At 64.6% G+C, this 25,780-nt stretch overlaps 1 protein-coding gene across 3 annotated transcripts; it reads left to right on the forward strand.

Annotated features, from left to right (window-relative positions):
* Positions 1-20,457: 20,457 nt before the first annotated feature.
* On the forward strand, positions 20,458-24,410 carry ANKRD34C (ankyrin repeat domain 34C). Of its 3 annotated transcripts, none has more exons than XM_063347308.1 (3): positions 20,458-20,780; positions 21,584-21,850; positions 22,667-24,410. In XM_063347308.1, the coding sequence occupies exon 3, from the start codon at positions 22,715-22,717 to the stop codon at positions 24,305-24,307; it is 1,593 nt and encodes a 530-aa protein (XP_063203378.1). In that variant the 5' UTR covers positions 20,458-20,780; positions 21,584-21,850; positions 22,667-22,714; the 3' UTR covers positions 24,308-24,410. The 3 variants fall into 3 exon arrangements, with proteins under 3 accessions (XP_063203378.1, XP_063203377.1, XP_063203379.1); XM_063347307.1 differs by having other exon boundaries at positions 21,587-21,850; XM_063347309.1 differs by having other exon boundaries at positions 21,587-21,804.
* Positions 24,411-25,780: the final 1,370 nt, after the last annotated feature.

Below are 25,780 nucleotides of genomic sequence, written 5' to 3' on the forward strand. Positions count from 1 at the left end.
GTCTGTCTCCTCTCCTCACGGATGTTTTAAACGGGACAGTTTGTACCTTCCAGCGAAGTCAGACACTGAACGTGGCCTCGTCCAGCAGCCCGTACCGCCGGCTCTGCACAGCTTGGGGCTGGGGAGGCCACAGCACCTCTCGCTGCCGCCTGCCCACGGACTGGGGAGCTGCGCGCTCCCGGCGCACTCCCGGCTGGCGGCACGGGTCTCCCTGCGCGTGTTACCTGTCCCGGCAGGCTGTTGTTAGCCCCAGTCAGGGGGAACGTTCCCCAGCTGTGTTTTCCATGCGGGGGGAGGCTGGGATGCCGGGGCAGGCTCCTGAGTCAGCGGGACATGTGCGGGTTCCCGAGCGTGCCCACACCGCGCGCCCAGCGCCCGCGGCAAGCGGCAGATGCAAAAGGGCTTAACACGGCCCCGGGTGCTGTGGCAGACACCATTCCTGAGCGCCAAGCCACAGATCCCGCACCCTTCCCTCGGGACGGCCACTGCTGCCCGAGGTGACGGGCTCAGCCGTCACCCCAAGGGTGCCGAGAGGCCGCGGGGCGGCGAGGGGCAGCACACCGCGCTGGTCAGACTGGCCAGCGCTGTCACCGTCTCTCGCCCTTACGGTAGCAAATAAACCTGGGCCGAGAAAAGAATGAACGGCAGCCGTGGGTGCCCTGAGCTGACGGCTGGGGGGAGCACAGGCTCTGGGGGCCGTGCTGGGAGCTGCTGCTGAAGCTCCCCCAGTTCGCTCCTCTCCAGCAGCAGAACTAGGCAAAAGTTTTAGTCTTGGGGAAAAAAAGGCTATTTCCACCTGAAAGGTCACCCTGCGCTCGCTCCGTGCTGGCACGTGGCCTGGGAAAGGTGACAAAGCCCCCGGGAAAGCAGAGGGTGAGGGGGAAGGGAGAGGTCAGGGCGGGGGGGGGACACAGTGACCCAAAGGGGGGACACAGGGCACGGCTATCGATGGCTGCTTCACTGACTCCACCCTTCCCCGCAATCCCCCGTCATCGCTGCGTTCCAGCCCGGTTGACATGGGCTGCGCGGGCAGTGGGAGCAGGGGATGTGCCAGCCCCGCAGCCCCAGCCAGGGCTTTGCCACCCACTGCCAGCTGTGTGCCAGGGGGGGCGAGGGCGGCTCCAAGGGACAGTGGTGGGGGCCATTACGGCCAGCCCCTCGTTTCAGCCCCACAGTACCTGTGGCGAGTCCCCACGACCCAGCCCAGTGCCGGGGGCTGAGGGCTGCGGCCGCTGCCGTCTGCTCAACCAAATTCCCCGGATTGCTGTCACCGTTGAGCACTGGGGACTGCCAGGCCAGACCCGGCCATGCAGAGGGGTCCCCACCCTTGGGGACATCGCTCCCACCTCGGGAGGACCCTGACCATGGGGCGGTTGAGCCAGGAGCACCCGCTTGGCATCGCCCCGCCAGCGGCTCCAGGGGGGTCCTGGGGGTCCGTTTGCCGCTGACTCGTGCTGGGAGATCATCTCCGGTCTACCCCGAGCATCTCCTCACGCGCCCGGTGCAGGACGGCTCCCCGGCGCTCGCCGATGCCTGCGCGGAGTGACTCGACGGCTGTGACAAGCTCGCACACGCCCAGGCTGGGATCGGAGATCCGGATTCCTGGGCTCCAGCCGTGGCTGCGCTGGAGCTGAAGCCGGGTGGGTTGGGGTGCTCCGGGACGAAGGCGCCGGGTGGCAGCCCCCCCGCCCCTCCGGCAGGCTCAGCCCCGGCAGGCAGCGCCCGGCGCTGGCCTCCCCCTGCCTCCCCGCCGGCGCAGAGCGGGTGCGTGCCCAGCGGATGGACCCGGCGCAGCCGCTCTCCTTGAACCATGGCCCTCCGGTGTGCCGAGGGGGAGGAATCGCTCACGGCAGGAGAACTGGAGGACAGCACGGGGACACGGTGACACGGGGAGCTACCCTGGGGCACGGGATGGGGTGTCACCACGGGCAGCCGGCGCAGCGGGCAGGGACAGGGGTAGCGGGCCTTTCCCAGCCGCCCGCCATGGGGGTCTCTTGCCTGTTGCAAGTGGGGCATCCCCAGCCCCGGTGCCCCCCGGCACTGCCACGGCGGCGGGCTGGGGAGGGCGGTGGTTGTCGGCGCCTTTCTGCAGCGTCAGACGAATCCACCCGGCTGAAACCCCGTGATTTATACAGTTAATCCGTCGGCGGGCAGGTCCCCACCCGCGCCCGGCCCGGCCGGGGTGCGGGGCTGAGCCCCGGCGGGCGCGGGGCCGAGGGGGACGGTCCCACCCCGCAGGGAGGGGACTGAGGTTATGAAATTTGTGAATGGGGAGTGTCCGGGGGGCTGGAGCAGCGGGAGCCCACGGGGCGCGGGGCACTCGCTGCGGGCAGCGCAGGCAGGACGGGGGCTGCGGCGCAGGCAGGGCCAGGCGCACCCCCAGCGCCCGCCAGCGCCAGCACGAACCCAGCGCCTTCCCGCGCCGACAGACGATGCCGACCCGAGGGAAGAGGCAACCGGTGATGTCCTAAACTTTATTTCACCCATTACCGGTCTGGCTTGCTTTTGGCGTTTTATATTCCGAAGTTTTAAGGGGGAGACGTCTCCGGAGGCCACTCTCATCTCCTTATCACTTTTCCAGCCCAGCTTCGTCACTGTAACTGTTGGACGGAGAACTGATAAGGGTATGCGAGTGACACGAGCGACTGGGCGCGCTGTCCCCCGCCTGTGCCCCCGCTGTCCCCGCGCTGTCCCCGCACGGGCTGGGATGCGGCAGGCGTGCTGCTGGCTCCGCTGCAGATGGTGGCTCCGAGTAAAACCGGCTGCAGAGCAAACTCAAGGGTTAAAGAAATGTATTTTTTTTCACTGAGAGCTGGCAGGTTCTGTCATTCCTGGCTTTTTCTCTTTCAGCGTCTACAACAGGTCTCAAAGAGGAAAATGTGGGGTTTTTACAAAGGTTTTGAAATGCTGTTTGTACAAGGGGTCCTGAAATGCTATTTTAGCGCATTACCGTTTGCTTGTGTTTCGGTGGAGTTGGCTTGAAATTCTTTGGAATCTGTATAAAGAGTAATTACAAAAGTAAGAATTCAGTGTTGCGTAAGTGTAGAACTCCTATGCTTTATATATGTCTGGAATTGTTTACATTAGAAGTTATTTATTCCAAATGTTTACTTTATTTTAAAGGTGAGTGCTCGCATACGGCTCGAACTGCAGCTGATGAAAGGAACGGCGTTGCCAGAAAAGCAAATACCCCCGTGAGCCGGAGGAACAATGCCAGGATTTAGGGAAGCAAGGCAAAGCGGGAGGTAAGGGGGTATTTGCCCGTGTCCCCACCGAGCCGGCGACGCCGGGGGTCCCCCAGCGGCTGCCCCCGTGGCACAAACCGCTGCTCTAAAGCACTGGGGGTTTGCTTCACGTTTCCAGACTCTTTTTTTCCAGTTTTCCAGGTATCCTGGTCCATCAGATCTTCCCTCTCTGCCCTGGAACACTGTGCAGGAGCGGGGCGCGGGGAAGGGCTGTGCGCAATGCCGGTGCCACGACGGCATTCCCGGGGGCTCGCCCCATGGCGCAGGGGCCGCGGAGAGGCAGGAGCCGGCACCAGGGGGGGTCTGTGCAGGGGGGGAACAGCCCGGCCTGGCTGAAACCCATCGGCCGCACTGCTCTCGCCCCGGGGCTGCCCCGACCCCACAGCACAGACCCCCGTGGTCCCACGGGGCTCCCGGAGACGTCGCCATCCCCCCGCCACCAAGATGCGGGGAAGGGGCAACACCAGCGCGGGCAGCCCCTGCCCGCAACTCCCTGCGTTCCCCTCGGATCGACAGGGCCTCGCGGGGGGTCCTGGAGCCACCCAGGAGTGGGTGCCCCAAATTCCCTCTGTTTCCAGGGGCAGGGCACCCTCCTGCCCACACCTTCCCCCTGCCGTAGCCTGGGCCCGATCCTGACCCCTTAGACCTGGCCCGGCCCCGGACAGTGAGTTGGAGGCACAGCACCAGCGGGGGGGGGTTTTGCCCCCCAGGCTCGTTCTCCCGTGGCCAGGGGGGCCGAGAGCTCTCTGCACCCACTGTGGCTGTTTGGGGAGTCCCAGGCTGCACCCTGGGTGCTCTCCCCCCATCGCAGGCAGCACAACGGCAGCCCCCGCCGCCAACGGGGGGACGGGGCATCGCTGATGGCTTGTGCTCCTGCGGCAGCCGGCCCTCTCCGCAAAATTCGAGAGTCCCCTCGGAGCAGAGAGGGAAGTACCAGCATTTGGGACAGGCTCCCTCAGCCCTTGCTTTCCGCTTTGCCAACCGGAGTCACGAGAAGAAAGCCTCGGAGGGCAACCCCCCTGCTGACTCAGAGCCCGGGCACAGAGTGGCAGGATTGGCCCCCCCCCCCAGCATGGCTCTGCAGAGCAGGGGAGGGGTTTGTGGGGGTTGCAGCGAGCAGACATCCCAAGCAGGCTGGCAGCAGCGGGCACGGAGCACTCAGGGGTCCCAGGATGTCCCCTCAGCCCACCCAGCCGCCGGGGAGCAGGAGGGGCACCGCACTGCAAACGGCCCCCCCGCCGGGCAGGGCTGCTCCCCTCGCCCAGGGAGCTGGGAAGGTGGCACTGAGCCCCGAAAATGAAGTGGGGGCAGAGGAGGTTCCTCCTTAGCTTCCCCCCGTGAGCCGGCCCAGGGGATCAAACCCAGGTGCTGCAGCATCCCTCGGCCTCAACGGGGTGGCCGGCGGCGCTGGGGTTTTCCTGGGGAGGCGGCAGCGGCGCGGTGAGAGCCGAAAGCTGCCAGGAGCCACGAAGTGGCCGGGGGCGAGTGGCTGCATTCCTGCGGCCGCTTCTGCATGAGGGGTTCAGCGGCGGGACAGGACCTCATCTGATCCCTCTCCAAACAGCCGCCAGCGAATTGTCAGTGTGCATTGGGATTTCACCCGTGGCAGGTGGTGTGATTAGCCATGAAAAGCAGGCTTAGTGCGGGCTGGAAAACTACTGAGGCAGCCGAATTCCCTGTGCCGGCCCCAGCCCAGCCCCGGCGATGGGGAGTCGCGGCCAGGGGGTGTCGGAGCAGAGGGAGAGCGATGGCTGAGCCAGCACCGGCACCGCCGCCGTGCAGCCGCTTCCCTCCCAGAGCACGTAGCCCTTATATTAAATCCATAAATAGGAAATACCACTTCTTCAGAAGAAAACAGAATCCGGATATTTCATAAGTGTCCCAGCGGACATGAAAGCCGGATCAGGAAATTTCACTCAGCAGCGATATTAAAATCGCCACAGACTTTCACAGCCGCGGCAAAGCCCCCGCGCCCGGGGCCTGGCACAGCACGAGGGCTGGCTGCGGGACACGCGTGTGCCACGGCCCCTCGGCCACAGCGTCTGTGCGTTTCACCATCCCTCACATCCCCCCTCCCCGCCGAGCCCCCACAGGCCACAGCCGCTATTTTCTCCGCAATCGGCGACCCCAGGTTTAGCAGAGCCGCGCTGCAGCTCCGGGAGAGCTCCCACGGGAAAGCGTCGCCTCCCACCCGTGGCATTCCCGGCTGCGACGGCGAGCCTCCCTCCCCTGCAGCCACAGCCCCGGCGGAGCGGGTGCTGCCGTGCTGCCTGCACCGAGCCTGCTGTGGGCAGCGCAGACCCCCAGCGCCCTGCCCGCATCAGCGATGTGGCTGCAGACCACCGCCCGTCCGAGCACGCAGGGACCAGGCTGCCAGGGCAGCGACCAAAGCGGCCAAGAGGCATTCCCACGCGGCAGCACGTCCACGGGTGGTGGCGGGAGCGGGGGGAGACGCTGCCCTGGCACTGCTGAGGCTGCGGCGCGGTGCCTGTGGGCGCTGGCTGCGGGGCCGGTGTTCGCACCACGCTCCGCTCCCAGCCGGAGCACGCGGAGCCGGCAGCCCCGTGGGATGCTCGGGAGGAGGCAGAGCCCCGCAGAGGTTCACACTGGGGCTCCCCAGCACTCCTTGGGCCCAGCACCCAGCCCACCTCCACCCACCCAACAGAAAATGTCCCTTTGATCTCCAAGAGCCCCAGGACCCCCCCTTGGAAAACCCCACTGCCTTGGGGAGGGCTGGGATGGGGCCGTCCTCGAGGGCAGAAGACAAGTGACAGCCGCGCAGGCACCAGCCCCATGGCCACAGCCAGGGCAGGTGGGTGAGGGGCTCAGGGGGACACTGTGGGCATGAAAAGCGAAAGCAGCAGCTGCTGAGCCCCCCGCCACGACACGTGCCGGGACGGGCTCCTGCGGCCGGCTTCACCTGGCCCGTGGGGAGATGCCACCCCCGGGTGACCGGTGCCCGTGGGGCCGGGCACAGTGGCCGGACTGCAGCTGCCCAGGGCTGTGGCTGCTCCTGGGCGACCCGCGCCATGCCTGTGCCAGAGCTGCCCTGCCCGGCCCTGCCAGCGCTGCTGCCCCCCGCCCTGGCCTTGCCCACCTGTGGCTCTCACCGCCCGTCCTGGCGGCCATTGGCGCTGGCGCTTGGCCACGCTCGGTGCACGCCAAGCATGGTGCCCTGCGCCGGGCCCCGAGAGCACCGCGGCGAGGAGGGAGGACACGCGCTGGGAGCAGCCGCGTCCACGCCGGCAGCATCTGCAGCGCAGAAGCGCTCACCCTTCTCCCTCTGCCAGGGAAAGAGCCGCCCCCACAGGCACCGCGCAGAGGTAATTGCAGGTTATTACACTGCTCTGTCGTTAAATACGGATCACTTCTCTTCCGACAAGCGTTCTGTGTAATGCAAACTCAAATCATCTCCCTCCTCCACAGAGCACCTCTCCTCACCTGCCAGAAGCTGTGGCAAGGCATGGCGGTGGCAGAGGATGCGATGTGCATCGTGTCACGGTGGTGGCAGAGGATGCGATGTGCTTCGTGTCACGGCAGTGGCAGAGGATGCAATATCCATCGTGTCACAGCAGTGGCAGAGGATGCAATGTCCATTGTGTCACGGTGGTGGCAGAGGATGCGATGTGCATCGTGTCACAGCAGTGGCAGAGGATGTGATGTCCATCGTGTCACAGCAGTGGCAGAGGATGCGATGTCCATTGTGTCACGGTGGTGGCAGAGGATGCGATGTGCATCGTGTCACAGCAGTGGCAGAGGATGTGATGTCCATCGTGTCACAGCAGTGGCAGAGGATGCGATGTCCATTGTGTCACGGTGGTGGCAGAGGATGGGATGTCCATCGTGTCACAGCAGTGGCAGAGGATGCGATGTCCATCGTGTCACAGCAGTGGCAGAGGATGCAATGTCCATTGTGTCACGGTGGTGGCAGAGGATGGGATGTCCATCGTGTCACAGCAGTGGCAGAGGATGTGATGTCCATCGTGTCACAGCAGTGGCAGAGGATGCGATGTCCATCGTGTCACGGTGGTGGCAGAGGATGCGATGTCCATCGTGTCACGGTGGTGGCAGAGGATGCGATGTGCATCGTGTCACAGCAGTGGCAGAGGATGCGATGTCCATCGTGTCATGGTGGTGGCAGAGGATGCGATGTACATCGTGTCACGGTGATGGCAGAGGATGCGATGTCCATCGTGTCACGGTGGTGGCAGAGGATGCGATGTCCATCGTGTCACGGTGGTGGCAGAGGATGCGATGTGCATCGTGTCACGGTGGTGGCAGAGGATGCGATGTCCATCGTGTCACGGTGGTGGCAGAGGATGCGATGTGCATCGTGTCACAGCAGTGGCAGAGGATGCGATGTCCATCGTGTCACGGTGGTGGCAGAGGATGCGATGTCCATTGTGTCACGGTGGTGGCAGAGGATGCGATGTGCATCATGTCACAGCAGTGGCAGAGGATGCAATGTCCATCGTGTCACGGTGGTGGCAGAGGATGGGATGTGCATCGTGTCACAGCAGTGGCAGAGGATGCGATGTCCATCGTGTCACAGCAGTGGCAGAGGATGCAATGTCCATCGTGTCACGGCAGTGGCAGAGGATGCAATGTCCATCGTGTCACGGCAGTGGCAGAGGATGGGATGTCCATCGTGTCACGGTGGTGGCAGAGGATGCGATGTGCATCGTGTCACGGCAGTGGCAGAGGATGCGATGTCCATCGTGTCACGGCAGTGGCAGAGGATGCGATGTCCATCGTGTCACGGCGGTGGCAGAGGATGCGATGTCCATCGTGTCACAGTAGTGGCAGAGGATGCGATGTGCATCGTGTCACGGCAGTGGCAGAGGATGCGATGTCCATCGTGTCACGGCAGTGGCAGAGGATGGGATGTGCATCGTGTCACAGTGGTGGCAGAGGATGCGATGTGCATCGTGTCACAGTGGTGGCAGAGGATGCGATTTGTGTTGGACACTTCACGGACACCTCAAACCATGACGTTATGTTCCCGATCCAGGGCACATTTATCCCTCGGACCAGCCTGTGGGTGATTCTCAGGCAGGGGAAAGTTGTGCCTCTCCCACGGTGCATTTTCTGTCGGTGATTGGCCCTGCAGTCCCAAAGCTCTCCCTGCCGTATCGCCCCAGCTAAGCGGCTAAATTGTTATTTTATTGCCTTCTCGCAGAATCCCTGCTGCTCTCCATTTGAAGTTTACCCTGTGAAGTGCAGAGATAAGGTGCTGCGGCAGAGCCATCCCTTCCCCGGGCGTCCACGCTCAGGTGCTGCTCGCGTCCCAGGCTGCGAGACGTTTCGTTACAGCTGCCCCAATGATTCTTTCATTTACGTGATTTCAAGAAAAAAAATAATCTAAGTTAATCAAGCGCTGTGTTTAACCACTGAGGCTTGGGCTCTGTGCCACCACAGCACAGGCCAAAGCCACTGCCGCTGTAATTACACAGACGTAGCGACGAGGGAAAGAGGCCGGAGTCCTGGAAAGCCAAGGCCAAGGCCGAGTCCGTCTGTCCTGTCCCCCTCACCGGGTGCTCCCCCAGGTCCCCACCCACCTGGTCAGGACGTGGCTGGTTTCTGCTTCCATGGAGAGCCATTTCACGGAATCACGGAATCACGGAATCTTCAGAGTTGGAAGGGACCTCTAGAGATCATCTAGTCCCACTCCCCTGCTAGAGCAGGATTGCCCAGAGCACATCCCTCAGGGCTGCATCCAGGCGGGTCTTGAAAATCTCCAGAGAAGGGTTTGAGGCAACAAGAGAAAATTTCATCCCAGATGGCCTCAGCTGTGGCAGAGTCAGGAGCCAGCTGCCCAAATCCAGGGCTTTGTCTCCAAAACTAGCACGTCTTACGGCAAGGGACAGGTTGACCTTGGCTGGCTGCCTGGTGCCCACCCAGCCGCTCGCCCTCGGGTGGGGTTCAGACACTCGGGTCGGAGCGATGCGCCGTCAGCCGGGTCCCTTCGGCAGAGCAGCACCCCTGGCACCTGGCAGCCAGCGCAAGCCCCCTGCCGTCGAGGGCTGATGCTCTGCACGGCGTGTCCGGCGTCTCGCCCTGTCTCACCGCAGCTGCCCTGCCGGCGGGGGGGCTCCTGCCGCACGCGATGTTCAGAGCCCCCCGGAGCTGTCTGTCCCCAACTCGGCAGCACACGTTGTCCGGTGACACACGGGCAGCACTGGTGCTTTTGAGAGACAAGGAGTGAGCTACAGGAAAGGGAAATAGGAAGAAGAAATCCTCAGTAGTGACACTTGTATGGCGTACGGCACAGGAGGCCCCAAAACCCTCCAAAATCCTTAACTTTGCCGTGTGAGACCCCCGCAGCCCCGGCACAGGCGCAGCTGCTCTCCGTCGGCAGTGGGTGATGGAGGGGCCCCGACGCGGGCACCATCCTGCACCACTGCCCTGCCCGTGACCCTCCACCCCCCCCCCCACGCGCTGCCCTTGGCCGGGGAATCCTGAATGAACGTTTCATCAGGCAGAAGTGGTCTGAGGTCAAAACAAAATTACTTTCTATATAAACGAGCTTAAAACAAGATGATTTTTAGATGAAAGTCTGTTTGCTGTGATGGGTCTCAACGCTACACGCATAAGGCAGGAGTGCCAGAGCAGCAGGGCCAGTGTTTACCCAACCCACCTGGAGCACAAAAAATGTCTGGAATGGGAATTCGGCAGAGGACACTGGTGAAACGCGGCTGCCAGCTCGTGGCCTGGTCCCCGCAGAGCAGAAGGCAGGAGCTCGGTGCACTGGACACACGTGCTCCGCGTGGTCCTCGGGCAGAGCAGCCCCGTGCTGCCAGCCGCCACCCCGAGAAATAGGAAATTGGGCAGGGGGAGAAAATCCTCCTGTATTTTGCGGTTATTGTAACAGTGAGTTAAAAACAAGCTGGTTTAGTTTCTTAACCCTTTGCTCTGGCGAAATGAGGTTCCTGGGTGAGGAGCGCCGAGCCCCAGCGCCGTAGGGCAGAGCAGTGCCGGCGGCGGCCGATGCCGGAGCCCGTTGGTGGGGTCTTTTCCCGGCACGGCTCAGGCACAGCCGCCCCGGCACTCACGGCACCGCGCCAGGCCTCACGCACACGCTGCTAAAATTCACCCGTCAGCTCCTCTTTGCCAAGGCTCAGGGTGGTAGACGGGGCCGGGAGGGTGAGCGGCACCGCGTGTGCCTCCCACAGCGGGACAGGGAGCGAGCAGGGGGGCCAGGGAAGAGACCCCCCTCCTTGGTGTCACCCGTGAGTCTCGAGGAGCACCCATTCGTGGTGCAGGGGGGCACCAACCCTCGGGGTGCGGGTGGGCGCCCGCAGACCCCCCCAGGGCAGCGGCTGCCGGTCGTGTCCCACGGGTGCTCCCCAGGGAGAGCCGGGGTGGGGGAGACGCGGGCTCCAGCCAGTCCCCCCCAGGCCCCCACTCAGCTGCGGGGTCTCTCGGTTCCTGTTGGAACGCGCTGTCCTGTGCACCGCGGGATCTCGCTTGTTGGTCCGCAGCCCCGCGGCCCTGCCCGTCCCGGCGCCGAGGCGCTGGGCGTTCGCTTTTGCTGTCCCGCGCGCTGCTTTGCGTTTCGCTTCTAACCTCACAGGGCGAGACGTGAAATGCCACCCAAAGACCATTGTAATCACTTCTCAAGAGAAAACGAGTTTCTAAAATTAAACCAGCGAAATGAGAGAATGGAATATTTTTGCATTGATTTCGTTGCCATGAACGTTTATAACATGTAGTTTAATAATATGAAATAGAATTAAAAAAAAGAGGAGCGGGTAGAGAACTACTGCCTGCATCTCTCTGTTCCCATCGAACCGCAAAGCACACGTGAGAAAACACCTCGACGACGGCCACTCCGGCGCCCCAGCGATGGCACACACGCCGCGGGTCAGGGCTGCAGCAGCAAACCCATTCCAGCAGCTCGGGGCAGGGACCCGCCAGGTTAGAAACAGGTAAAATCCCCCGAAAGATCCACAAAACCCCGTGGAGGTTCTTGCCCACTGCCCAGCTCACTCCCCGGAGAGGCCCTGAGCCCCTGGGCACCCACGTGTCTCGCCAGCCCCGGCGTGACCCCCCCATGGCCACGGCGGTGTCTCGGGGGCGACCGGTGGGCTCGTGGCCCTGCCGGACGCAGGCGGAGCGGGAGCGAAAGATGGAGCGAGGGGGGCGAGCACTGGGCATGGCTGGAGACGTGCCGTGTCTCGGGCACAGGGTGCCGGCACCACCAGCCCCGTCCCTCCCCCTGCTCGCCTTCGCGCTCCCACCTTCCCCTCCGCCTTTCCAACCCCTGTCCTCGGGCCGCGCGGCCTTTTTCTCCCGTCCCAGACGCTGCCTGCACACAGCTTAATTGGCAAATAATCGCTACAAATTGGACTGCCACTCAGCTCCTCCTACGCCTGCCCGTTCACTCGGGAGTCAGCGGGTTCGAAAGCCCCCGTGTGAAACCGCTCTCCGTCACAGGCTCCAGCCCAACTCCAAGCTCCAGCCCCAGCCTTGCCCACCTGCTCCCAAACCCGCTGCGGGGACCTGCCACCCGGACCTGCCCCGGCCCCAGGAGACCCCGGGGGGGGGGTTACGGCTTTGGGGAGCGGGTGGCATCGTTGTGACAGCCCGCGGCGTGGGAAGGACACAGGACACCGTCCACCGGGGTGAGACGGAGCAGCACCGCTTCACCCAGCTGCGGGACGACGGTCCTCAGCTCCCAGCGGCGCCTCTCTCCGCCCGCCTCCGCCACCCCAGCCTGGCCCGGGGCGCGATTCCGTGGCTCTCGACCCAACAGGATTCTCTGCGGATCCTCCGGAGCGCGGCCCAGACGAAGCAAACCACAACGTGGAGGTGTGAGAACGGAGAGATTCCAAAGGAAAAAGGATGAAAAAGTGCACGGAGAGGGATACGTTGCCAAGGCAACCACCAACTGTGGGGACGAGAGAGGGAGGCCCGGGGGGAGCGGGGGCAGAGGGGAGCGGGGGCACCCGGCGCTGGTGGTGGCCCAGGGGAGCCGGGTGAGAGGCTGCACCGTGGCTGGAGGAAACGCGGTTCCCCAGCTCCGCGCAGACAGGAGCCAGTTTGCAAATGCTCTTCCAGCCCCTTTCAAAATACATTCCCACCCCACCCGTGATCCTTGTGCGAGAGGAGGGGGAAAAGGAAGGTTTTTCTGGAGTGACCCTTCTCTGGAGCCCGGGGCTCCGCTGATGGAGACAGCGGGGCCAGAAATCCCAGGGTCAAGGATGGGGCGGAGAAGGGTTGCCCCCAGCCCCTCTGCCACCGGGTCAGCTCCCGGGGCCACTCTGAGCGAGGGAGGACTCCCGGCACAGCAGCATCCCCTGAGCCCATCACCCTGCGTCCCGCCTGGTCCCGCAGCCCAGCTCCCTGGAGCCGAGCGGTCAGGATCCAAGGGATGGAAATTGCAGTTATCTGAGGGCCAGCACATTGAGTTAATTGAGAAAAATGTCAACCGTTAATTAGAAAATGAGAAGCAGTCACTGTTCAGTGACACATGGCAGTGGCATTTCTATTTTCAGACCTTAACATAACTTATTAGAGTCGAAGTCTAATTAATGCACCACACTGTCGAGCAGAGATGGAGAGTGACCCAGATCTCCCCCATCTCCAAACAATCCCCGCTTACAGCAAGGTTACACCCAAGGTTACAATCCCCGCTTACAGCACGTCCTCCCTCAGACGTGGATCGGGAGGAGGCAGGCACCGAAGTGCCCAGGGCAGGGCGAAGCGCTGGCGTGGTACGGGGGCTCGCTCCCGGGCTCCTCCTCTCCCTGGGCAGGTGCCGTCTGGGGCTTTGTTTGCAAGTGGAAAATGAAGCGATGCCAGACCCGTCCCGCCGGGGAGCAGCTGGCAGAGCCGGGCCCGCGGAGGCGCTGGCAAAGGGGAACAAGTGGATTTCCACGTGTGGTCTCCATCTCCGCAGCAGGGAGCGATGCCGTGAAGCTGCTGGCCGCCAGCCGGGCTGTCCTCATGGCACGTGGAGGAGGCCACCAGTGCCCTCGGTGTCCCCAGGTCGGTGCGATGCCCAGCAGAGGATGCTGCACCCAGTTGCCCAGCCCTGGTCCCAGTGAGCATTGCAGAGCTGGGCCACCAACGGGACAGCCGCAGCCCCGGCACATGTGGCATCATGTGGCACCGGAGCGAGTGGGTCTGTGCAGAACAGGCAGAGCCTGCATGTACCAGGCGTCCCCGTCCCTGGGGAACACCCCTGGAGGGTCCCCAAAGCGTGGGGAGTGCTGGGAAGCAGCACAGCCCACCCCTGCCTGGGGACAGCCCTGCCTCGGTCACCACAGCAGCACCCCGGGACCGCAGCGAAGCCCCAGTTCTCCTGTGCCCACCCCTCCGCAAACCGCTGGGGGTGACAGATGACCCCCCCCAACCTGCCCCAAACCTGGGCTGAGCCCAAGCTGGCTGTGGTGTAGCTGGAGATCCCTGTCTCTGACAGTCAGAATTGAGCCCCCAAAACCTCCTGGGGACCCTCGGGCTGGCCCCGAAAATCACTGCCAAAAATGTGGGCTGCTTCTGTGCTCACCTGGTGCCAGAGTTTTGACGGCTCCCGGCCTCCGCAGGGTGGGCAGCCAGCGCCGCCGTGCAGAGCCCGGGGGGCTGAGCGCAGCCCCTGCCCGGGGGGCACGGCCGAGACCCAGGGCACGGCTCCTGCGGGAGCCCCAGGCGCAGGGAGGGGGACAGCCAGGCACAGCCACCCAGGACTCGTGGTGGCCGAGGCGGCTGCAGAGCTGCCCATCCAACATGGGGCGGCGGCAGGGAGGGCAGCCTTGAACCCACGCTGAGGAACACAGCGGTGACCGTGCGCGTGTGCTCCGGGCACGGCAAATCCTTGGCGCTCGGTCACCTAAGAGCGTGCAAACGCCCATCACCGTGCCTTCGGCCAGGAGCCAGCGCTGGGCGAGCCCGGGCGCTGCGGGGCCGAGGGGACAGGCAGGGGCTCTGCACCGCCATGCTCAGTGTCCTGAGCCCCACGTCCTGCTCCCTCGGCCGCCTGGAGCATCCCTGGGACAGGCAGCAGCACGGCGAGCCCTGCCCAGCGGGTGAACCCCTGCTCCCCCGAGCACCGCATCCCGGGAGCTCTCGCTGCCGGGGCCGACGGCTCCGAAAAGCTGCTGCACTATTTTTACCCCGCGGTTGCTATAGAGACGTGAGACCCGCTCACAGTGATGCAGCCGCTTTCGGAAGCGCTGCATCACCCGCTGCCTCCCACCTCCGACGATGCACGGGGCAGGAGGCCACCGGTTTGGGCAGAGCCCCTCCGCGCCTGGAGATAACATCGCCCTGCAGGACAGCCGGGCCTGGGGAGACCGAGGGAGGGAGGACCCCAGCAGACGGAGGGAGGTGGGGATGTGGGAGGGGGACAGCAGCGTTTCAGCGCCCCAGCAGCCTGTCCCTGCACCCCTCGCCCTGCCCACCCCATCCAGCCCCGCTGCTCTTTATCCCCTGGGCAGCGGGGGCCTAGACCTTTTAAAAGCAAGAAGGGAAAGGTTGAGGCTGTCTGACTCGGGACGCGTCAGGAAGGGTTTGGGGCCCAGGAGCTCCCAGAGCCCGAGGTGAGGGAGCACGGGTGCAGGATCCATCCCCTCTGCCAGGCTGTGCCGAGCCCTGCAGATGCAAGAAGGGCTCGGTTGCGGCCGTGCTGGAGGAGGGACGGGGTGTGGGCCCCCCTGAACCCCCCCTCCAGCCCTGGAGAGCTTTGCCAGCTCCCCCAGCCCTGCCGAGGGGCGATGTTGCAGGACACGGGAGCAAACGGCCGCCTGCCCCCGCATCAAGGGCGAGCTGCTGCCCCCCCCGCCCGGCCGGGGTGCGGCTGTGCCTGCGCCATGTCCCTGTGCCCGGGCTGTTCTTCCCCGGCACTGCAGCCAGCTCGACCCACTGGCCAAAGCCAGGGACGGGAGGGGACGCGGAGGCAGCTGTACACGGCACGGGTGCAGCACCGCGTGGCCACACAAGGTGTTAGGGACAGGACTGTCACCGGCAGAGGCCATCACGGATATTAGCTAATTCATCGCCATCACACCCTGGGAGCTGGTGCTTGCTTGCTTAATTTTTCCAGCAGGAGAAATCAGGGTCAGGGTTAAAGCAGATGCAAACCCTCACCGGGCTTTGGCCCCGCTCAGGTCCGCAGGGAAACGTGGGATGCCGCAGGAATGGCCGGTCCCCTCGCCCGCGAGACCCACCGAGGAGCACAGCTGGGCCGGGAGCCGGCAGGGACCTGCTGGCCCCGCAGAGAGCGCGGGCAGGGCTGAGGGCCTGACCCTGAACTTCATAAACCTGCTGCCCGTCCTAATTAGCACCACACACCCGCAGCACCCTCCCACCTCAGGGGCAAACACAGACCGCTGCGAGTTACAGCCACGCTGAAGGGCTGGGACCCCTGGCTGCCCCATGGCGGGCATGCGGACCCCCCTGTGCCCCGCGGGTCAGGAGACGCGGGCCGTGCCCCCGGCAGGGTGCAGGGCGGCAGCAGCGCCGGCGGTCCCCTCCAAAACGCCGGCGCTGGCAGCCCTCCCTCACCTGCGCTCATCCCTCCGGGGACGCGTGTTTATAAAAAGCGGCTGCGCGTGGATGAGCTGGCAGAAATAGCTGCACGCAGCCCTCCCCACGGCGGGGGGGATGATCACCAGCTGTTCTGCAAAACACCCGAAATAGAACCAGCACCACGCGGCCCCCGGGGAGACCGTCCCTATTTAGCCGAGGCAGCCGGAGCGGCAAGGCTGGGCTGGCGTCCCACCACGTCTGCGTCCTCCCCCCGCTGCTGGGGCACCGCTGCTCCCAGGGGAGCCTTCGGGAGAAGCCCCTTCCCCAGGAGACAGACCAGGCTCGGACAAGCCATGGGCTGAGCTGCAGCCCCTCCCGGGGCTTTCGAAGCACAAAGAGCCGCGATGGCCCCGTGCCACCCCGTCCCTGAGCCTGCGCCCGCGGCCTCGGCCCCCTGCGGCATCACTGCAGCCCCTGCGGGTCACAGCTGCAGCACACACAAACCAGACAGGCCCATTATGGTCCCAGCAAGCAGCTGAAAGCAGCTCACTCCTCCTCTGGGCTGGGCCAGACTCTAATTATAACTTTGGAAAGCTGTAATAAGCTGATGAGAGCTGCCCGACGGCTCGTCTGCGGTGAGATATTGCTGGAGTGGCCCAAGGAAGCACTCGACATCTCTGCTATTCTCTTCGGTGTCACAGTTGTGTCACCTTCACCTCTCTCTCTGCCCGGGAGGAAGGCACAGTGGGGGAGAAGGAGCCCCTCCGCTGGGATAAGGGTTCTGGGAACCGGTGTCCCCCGTGCTGCTGCCCCAGGGCTGCTCGGGCAGAGCGGAGCCCAGAGCACGCACAGGATGGCACCCCAGGCACCTGCAAAACCGCCTCCACCCTCGTCTTGCCCCAGACTGGCCGGGTCTGGCCACCCCACCCCCCCGGCAGCCCCCAAGCCTGCCCAGGGCACTCTGCAGCACCGAGGATCAAACCGAGCACTCGCAGCCCTTGCACCGGAGCTGCGGCTTCTCCTCCCGCAGCCATCCCTGCCAGCCCCGTTGCCATGGCATCCTCAGGGATGGCACGGATGCCGGTGAGGATGAAGGTAGGTGGACACGTTGGCTCTGCATAGCCAGGGTGGGGCAGATCCAGAGGCTGTCCTGCAGCAGGCAGGGACCATTCCCATTCCCTCCTTGGAGGTCCCGGCTCTCCGGGATAACTGCAGCAGCGGTTCCTGGAGAGCCGTGTGCTCGCTGCGCTCACCGGCGGCCACGGGAGGTGCCGGGCTGGCCTTGGCAGCACAGCCATCGCGCTGCCCCGGGCTCCGCCGCTGCCTCCCTGATGCCGGCAGAGCTTCTCCTCTCCCTGTGGATTGACAGGGACGGGGGAAGGAATCAGCTCCTGCGGACACCCTGCACCGGGTTATAAACATCAAATGAGCTGAGGGCCCCCAGGCCCACCCCTGCTCCGTCTCCCTCGCTCTCCCCTGGTCAGACAGCACTGAGACCTACACCTGGGCTGGCAGCGACCAAAGAGCGAGTCACGCTGCTGCTGCTCCTGCAGCAGAGGTGACCTAGAGATGCTCAGTCCAGAAGGACAGCGGGGTTGAAGCTGAGGCGACACAGATGACACTTTCCAGGTGTCTCTACACCTCCCTGGGCTCAGCCAAGCCCCCTTCCTGTCCGCTATCCTGGTAAACCACGGGGGGAGCAGGGATATTTAGCCCAAATCTCCTACTTAACCTATCGCCCATCTAACCAAAAGCTCCCATTTTAGGCACATCCCATCTTGCTTTCACAGCGACTGAACCTCATGCTTGGAGCCTGGTGAGCTGGCCCTGGGCGTGCTGTGCCCGAGCCCTGGTACCCGGGCAGGGAGCGGGAACGGTTGCCCGGATCCCCCGGTCAATCACCAGGGAGTTAAACCGCAGCCCGAGGAGCAGCGCAGACATTACTCAGCAAATCACTGTGAATAACTAATAGCTCTGAAAAAAACACAACCTGTGATCGTGTGCGAATAGGAAGGGGCGGGGAGGGGGGGGAAGGGCATCTCCGTTAATCACTCATTATGAATTATTCAGCAAAAAAGGAAGCAGAAGACAAACACAGCAGCGGTTTGTGTAGAAAGGGGCTGGGGGGTATCATCAGCGCTCAGCCCCCTCCGCAGCCACCCCAAGGCCGTGGTCCCAGCAGCGCAGCCCCGGCAGGGCTCTCCCCAGCCGGCACATGGTGGCCCACGTCCAGCCCTGCCACCGGAGCCAAGAGCAGGCAGCCCGGCCACGGCAGCCCCTCTCCGTCCGGGCAGCCGGAGCTCATCCCTCCCTGCTGGGAGCCGGGGCATCTCCCACCCCGCCGACACCGGGAAGCCAGTGAGTTCAGGCTGGCGGAGCAGGAAAGCAAACCTTCAGGTCTGAACACGGGCAAGGAGAGGTCACTCCTGCTCTCCAGCCAGGCCCAGCCCCGGCAGCGCCGCAGCCACTTGGGCAGCGAGCGGGAGAGCCCAGCACTGCAGCTGGGGCTCTGACCCGGGGACCGTAACTCATGGGAACGGCAAAGTTCATGGATGAGGGAGGGCTGCTTGCAGGTCAGGGGGTGTCAGCTCCCCTTCGCTTGTTGCCGACACTCCTAATTAAGAGGAGAGCAACCAGGAGCAGTAATTGGAGCCTGGAGAAGGTTGTGTGTGACTCTCAGCACCTCAGCACCCCTCTGCCTCCAGCCACGGCCACCCCGCTCCTTGCTACAGCTCAACACTGCACGCTGGGGGCAAGCGACCCCCCCAGTTTGAAACAGCCCCGACAAACCTTTCCATGAAGCTGATGGCAGATCTCCTGCCCTCCAGGACGTGGCCAACCCTGGCACTGCAGAGAGAAGCCAAGGCGGGAGATGGGACCCCTCAGCACCCGCCTGAGGGGCCGGTTTCCACCTGCCTGGGGCAATTTCTGCCATCTCAGCCTGTGCCGGGGCTGCAGCTCCTCTCCCCGGTGACCCAACCCCAAGTCCTAAGGCAAAAGCAGGGCAGACAAAACGCTTTTTGGTATTTCATAAATTAATTATAAATTGCCAGGCATTTATGTAATCCCACATTACAGAAGTGTGTTGGTTCTAAATTTGTTTTGGGGTGGGTTTTTTTTTTTTAAGTCCAGCTTTTCTACAAATAATCTGGTGTGTGTGCATGCATCTGAAAATGAATAGACAAACACACGCATTTTCAGGGCTTCTATGGCCAGTGTAAGAAGCTACTGAGAAGTCTCTGCCTTACTGGAGCTAACAAGGAAGCTGCCATAAGGCTTTCCTAAATGTTTGCTAGCGTAACAACACCTACTTCATTTCTCTGTGAGCTCTGATTATTATTGTTATTATCATCTTTTATCAAAGAAGGTTGCAATTTTAGACTGTATTTTAGTAATCACAAGAGAAATTTCCCCTAATGTTAATCTAATCTAAGAGAGTGCTATGAGAAATACCGTTACAGCCAGCAGTAGTTGGGTAAATTACAGAGCCATGTGTAACTCTGCGTTTATTGTGCATTTATGACCATTTCCCCACCTTCCACCTAATTACCTCTTTCTGCTGGGACCAGTCCTAAAGAGCCAATCTTCCCAGCAGCCGCAGAGTAAAATGGGCTGGAGACTGCAGAAAAGCGGTTTTCTGCCTGGGTGAGGGATTCGGGGACCGGAGAGGCCTGCGCAGGGAGAGCAGAAGACCACTGGTCCCAGTAACTTCCCACCGCCATCAAGGGGAGGTTTGAGCCCCGGAGAGCAGTACGCAGGGACTCCGGCTTCCCCCCCGCACCGCACCGAGCACTCGGGTACCCCAGATGCACACTCAGACCACAGGGTCACTGACATCGGAGGGGACCTCAGCGGGTCTCCAAGCAGGGTCGGCTGTGGACTCAGACCAGTTTGCTCACGGCTGGGTCCCACTGGGTCCGGAAACCCTCCACTGGCGGAGGCAGCACAGCCCCCCAGGGAGCCCCCACCAGTGCTGGGGGGTCCTCGCAGTGATACCTGGGCACCGTAACACCCGTGGGGCGTGCAGCACAGCAGCAGGCACAGGGGCACTGGCAGCACACGCGCACCAGTGTGCGTCCACCCCCAGCGCCTGGGCACACATGGCACCAGGGAACACGTGTGGCACAGCTCCCCCCCCACTGCACGTGGGCACACGGACACACGGGGACATGGGCACCCCCCGCACACGCACACACCCTTGTGCATGGGCACACACGCAAATGCACACGCGCAAGGACATACGGACCTGGACACACAGACGCAAGGATGCCACCCACAGAGGGACGCACGCCCACAGCACACCCTCGCAGCCAGACGCCCGGCACACCCCCCCACGGCAGCACACGCAGGGCTCTGTGCCCGTCACACACACGCACAGGGACACACCTGGCACACACATGGGGACACACACACCCCCCGCACACCGGCACGGACACAGACACCTCCGACGTGTGCACACACCCCACACACCCCCCCCTCCGCACGCACACACACTCACCCCCACGGACCTACAGCCCGCACACGGACACCCGCGCACCTCCCACCCCGCACACACCCCACACCCCGCCCCCCCCACTCGCGGCCGGACACACGGACACGCACCCCCGCACCCCCTCCGCCGGCGGGCAGGGACACAGACCCCCGCCCCCGGACACCCCCGCCGGCGGGCAAGGGGACGCACCCCCGCAGCGCACGGACACCCCCGCCCCGCCGCTCCCCTCACCCTCCCGGGGGCGGACGCGCCGCCCCCCGTCCCCGCGCAGCCCCGGTGCGGGCCGGGCAGCGGGTGACGCAGCCGCCCGGAGCGCACATAAGGGACGATGCGGGCGGGGGCGCCGGGGCGGCCGCAGGGGTAGCCCGGCACCGGGCACCGGCACCCCGCCATCAGCACCGCGGACAGCGGGAGCGGGGCGGCCCCGGCGGGGGGGGGGGGGGCACCGGCCCCGGGGTCCCCGTTCTCCCTCCGGTGCCTCCGCGGAGCCCGGCGGGACGGGACGAGGCTGCGCCCGGGCCGGGACCCTGCGGCGGCAGCGCGGAGCGGGGGACGCGACCGGCGAGGAGGCGGAGGTGAGAGCCGTCAGGGGGGGACTCTAACCCGGGCCCCCCGGGGGGAAGGGGCAGCTCACGGACAGGGCTGCGGGGAGGGGGCTGGGGGGTGACGCCCCCCGTGCGAGCAAGTCCCGGAGCTGCAGATCCCCGTCCGCCGGGGCACGGAGGGGACGGGCAGAGCAGCTTGTGTGTGCCCGGGGGGGGCCTGTTGGGGGGCCCGAGGAGCGCAGGCTGCCCAGGGCTCCGGAGCGACCCGGGCAGGCTCGGCCGGGCCCCCCGCAGGTGGGGGTGCTCCGGGGAAGGGACGGGCACGGCCCGGGGAGGGAAAACTGCAGCTCAGGGCTGGGCAGGCAGCAAGGGGCAAGCGGGCAGCAGGGCCCCCGGCCACGCCGGCAGCGGGTCTGTGTCTGCACCTCTGTGGTGTTTCCATGGTGCTGGGCATCTGCTGGTGCCTCCAGTGCAGCCCCGAGCCGCTACCTCTGCCGCGTGCACCGAGCCCACCAGGTCTCGGAGCTGCAGGGGACGGGTGGTGGTATTCCTCAGGGACACAAGGCGCTTGGGGTGCGTAGCGTGGCTGTGGAGCAATGCTCGGGGGCCTTACCTGGCTGAATTTCCCGTGGCCAGCCCACGCCAGGCTGTGGCAGGGAAGCACTTGCCAGCAGAGACGATGCCTGTTGATCCTCCTGAGCTGGTGCTGCTGCAGAGACTGCCGTGAGCGGAAGCTGCTCTCACAGCACTCTCCTGCACGAGTGGCTCACACCACCGAGAAGCAGCGTGGGGCTACGGACAGCGTGACTGCAGCTGCTTCGCATTTCCTTCAGCAGTGGGGAAGCAAAGTCCATGGCTCCAGACCAAGAAGTGCTGGGAGATGCTCATGTTGTCTCCAGTGGGCTCTGCCTTACTGCCTGAGAGACCTGGAAGACGCAGTGGAAACCATCTCAGCATCAGGACCAGCCCAATTTCTCTGGCACTTGGGGAAATGGGCTGCATCCAGGCAAACGCCAGCGTGGCTACTGGGCAAGCAGAGCTGGAAAAGAGCGAGGCAAGATGAACTGAGACCTATTGCTGAGGCTGCTTCACAAGGAGGGGTGAGCCCCAAGCTGAGGGTGACCACGAGACAGGCTGGGGGCGAGACCTCACGAGCAGGGCAGGGATGAGCCAGTGACAGGTCCCACCAACAGCAATCATCAGGCCAGGGCAAGGTGGCAAGTCAGGTCCCAGGTCAATGAGGAAAGCCCAGCGGACAAGTCTGGTCTGACGGGTGGATGGAGCCTCAGGCACCTTCAGAGCTCAAACCAGCACTGGGGGCCTGGGCCAGCATTTAAATAGAGCCCCCAGCCCCGGGGCAGAGGGAGGGCGGGTCCTGGGGGTCTCAGCTGAGGCTGCTCAGGCCAATTAAGGGTAATTGGTGCCCTCAGGGCCCTGGCAGCCACGTCCTTTGGAACAAAGGGAGCGCAGAGGCTCCATGGCGGATCGGAAAACACACTCTGTGCTAAAGACGAGATTATTGAGAGGGGGCCAACGCCATGGAGCAGATGCGCAGTACGGCGGTGAGAAGGCAGGGCTGAGGCAGCTCCCCGCTGGCAAAGATCAGCCCTTTCTCCCCAGGGGACCCCAAGGAGACCAGGCCTTTGCTCCCATGGCCACTCCCCTGCCTTGCACCCCCCCGGCACCCCCCCGGGCAGCAGTGGACCCCGTGTGCAGGGGGCTGTGGGCGCTGCCCACGGGCAGGGGGGATGGCTTGGGGGGGCTCCTGGTGCCACAGAGTGGGGTGGACGGGCTCAGGGACGTGGTGGGATGTGGAGCGGTGCCAAGAGCATGACCCCCCCCCGAGGAAGGCAGGGCAAGGTGAGAGCCGGGGCTGAGGAGCAAGCCTCATCTCTCCCTCACGGTTCCTTCCGCAGCTGCCGGCCGACGTCGCCTTTGCCCACCAGTAAGCGGCGGCCGGTGCCATGGATGAAGTGACGGAGCTGGAGTTGGGGGGGAACTCCCTCCTGAAGGCAGTGTGGCTCGGCCGGCTCCGGCTGACCCGGCTGCTGCTGGAAGGGGGGGCTTACATCAACGAGAGCAACGAGAAAGGAGAGACTGCCCTGATGGTGGCCTGCATCACCAAGCACGTTGACCAGCAGAGCATCAACAAGGCCAAGATGGTGAAGTACCTGCTGGACAACAGAGCCGACCCCAACATCCAGGACAAGTCTGGGAAAACAGCCCTCATGCACGCCTGCATCCGCGGCGCCGGGGGGGACGTGGTGTCCCTGCTGCTGGAGAACGGGGCAGACCCCAGCCTGGAGGACCACTCGGGAGCATCCGCTCTGGTCCACGCCATCAACGCTGACGACAAGGACGTGCTGCAGCACCTCCTGAACGCCTGCAAAGCCAAAGGGAAGGAGGTGATCATTATCACCATGGACAAATCGGCCTCTGGCACCAAGACCGCCAAGCAGTACCTGAACGTTCCCCCCTCGCTGGAGTTCAAGGAGAGGGCCCCCCCCGAGGGGTGCACAGCACCCTCCAGCGCCCACCTGAAAAATCCCGTCTCGGCACCTTCCCCCGCTGAGGAGAGCAGCGTTTTCAGCCCGCACCCGTCGCACCCCGGGGACGGTCCCTCTGCCAGGGCGGCCGCCGAGCCCCCCTCCCCGGGCCGCAGAGCCAGCGCGGCCAGGAGAGCCCGCCTGCCCCAGCTGAAGCGGCTGCGGTCGGAGCCCTGGGGTCTGGTCGCACCCTCGGTGCTGGCGGCCTCCGCGCACCGCGACGACACGCAGGTCTGCGCCGACGACGAGGTGATCATGGGCATCGGCGACCTCTCGCTCTCCAAAAAGGCCCCCCTCGCCCGGAGCGGCAGCAGCAAGGGCAAGGACCCCTCTCTCTTCCCCCCGGTAGACGAGCAGGCTTTGAGGACGCCGCCAGCCTCTGGGCCACTGCCGAGGAAAGCAGGCTACGAGAAGAGCCAGCCCACCCACCAGCGCCTGCCCCGCAGGAGCACTGTCCCCGAGGAGCCGGAGAGCGTCGGCCCCGCTGCCGCCGGCTCGGCCGCGGCCATGGACACGCTGCACTGGCGGAGGCTGGGAGCCGAGCACTACGACTGCGACCCCCAGCTCTCCGGCGTCCCCAGCCCGGCCGAGGCGGGGAAGGTGCCGTCGGAGCGGAGGAAGCTCAGCGGGTCCCACCTGGCCTTGCTGGGCGGCTCCCGGGAGTCCCTGGACAGCATCGCCCGCACCTCGCCCGGGACCGCCCGGCGCCGACCGCCCGGCTTGCTGGAGAGGCGAGGGTCCGGCACCCTGCTGCTGGACCACATCTCCCACACGAGGCCGGGATACCTGCCCCCCCTCAACGTGAACCCCAACCCCCCCATCCCCGACATCGGCTCCAACAGCAAAACCCCCTCTCCGCTCGCTGCTGGCCTGAAGTCCCTGGTGCCCGTCGCTCCCAGCTCGCCCTGGCGGGGCGACTTGAGAGCCAAAAGGAAGCTTCTCCGGAGACACTCCATGCAAGCGGAGCAGATGCGGCAGCTCTCCGATTTTGAGGAAATAGTGGCCCAGTAGCCATGCCACCGTTTGCTTCCCAGGAAGGTCACCAAACCAGTGCTGTCCCTGCAGAAACGTGACGGTTCCCTCACAGAGTGGTCGCTCGGCCCCGGGGAAGCGCTGGTGGCCGTGGGGGTCAGATCTGTGCCCGGGGGGGGAATCGGGGGGGTTCCTGCTCCCACTTGCCAGACCTGTAAGGGGAGCCCGGGCATCCAGCCCAAACAGCTGGAGTCTCTCTTGCGTTCTTCATTCACCTCTGGACCTTTCCCCGGGAGGAGGTGGTACCTGGGAGATCGACCCCAGGCCATCTGGGATCGTCACCCTTCGCACCAAGGCTCCGGCCTGCAGCTCCCTTATTCCTCATTAGTTACAATCCGCTTTTCTTCCATCCCGCCGGTTCTGACACCAAAACCCGTCCGGAGCCCCGCGCCAGGGGGCTGGTGTGTTTGTGAAGTGCCTACCAGGAAGGAGAGGAGGTTAATGCTGCAGGGGGTCGGAAGAGCAGAAACCCCCCTCCCCAGCCACTGAATGTATCGGTCCCTCGCCGCGCTGGAGAGGGAGACAATTCTCCGCCTCAGAGATTCCCAAGCGCTTTGAAACTCCGGAGGCTGAGCTAAAGCCGTTACTGCTGCAACCCGGCGCCTTCGGTGGGCCGGGATCGGGAACGGGTTCGTCTGTCTCTGAAGCGCCCGAGGTTCGGGGGTATTTCCCACCGCACTGAGCAACTCCGAGCACCGAATTCCTGGGTGGGGAGCGCTCCCAGCCTGCCTGCGCAGGAGGTTCTGCCAAGGATGGGGGAGCAAGGATGCCACGTCGCCGAGGATGGCACGTGGTGAGCGTCAGGGGTTGGTCCCAGCAGAGGAAAGCTGCAGGCTCAGCACCGCAGCCAGGACGAGGGACCCAGCACCCAGCCCTGCAGACGGGGGACCCAGCGCCCCGCCGCGGGACTGCGCCTGCACCAGCAGCACGTGGCAGCTTTGCAGCATCAGGGCAGCGAGACCGTGCACCGCTGGACCCCCCCTTCCACCCCCACGGCCCCGGCCCCAGCCCAGCCAGGCACAGGCGGGTGGTGGGGTGGCTCCTCACCCCTCGCTCCGTTGGGACGGGGGGCTGGATGTGCGCTGTAGCTGCCGTCGGTCTCGGCCAAACCCACCCCACAGAGCCGGCTGTGGAGAGAAACCAGCCCTCGGCCCTGTGCCACCGGCTCGGCGGGTGTTTCGGATCTGCAGCCGACCCCGAACGTGGTGCCGCTTGTGCGAGGCCAAGCGAGAGCATCGCCTGTGAGGTTACTGAGGGAAGCCTCACGTGCCCTGACGCCCACCGCACGGGCAGCGGGGCTTTGCCACGCAAGTGGCAGCAGTGTCGCCCTGCCGGGGCTGGTGTCGGGGTCTGCCCTCGTCTCCATCAGCCCAGCTCGCGCTTCCATCCGCCCCTCAAAACTGCTGGCGACCAGCCGGCTCCCTGCCCAGGGCAATTGCCCTCTTTCTCCAG

Source organism: Chroicocephalus ridibundus, chromosome 9 (genome assembly GCF_963924245.1).
Source record: "Chroicocephalus ridibundus chromosome 9, bChrRid1.1, whole genome shotgun sequence".
Classification (NCBI taxonomy): domain Eukaryota; kingdom Metazoa; phylum Chordata; class Aves; order Charadriiformes; family Laridae; genus Chroicocephalus; species Chroicocephalus ridibundus.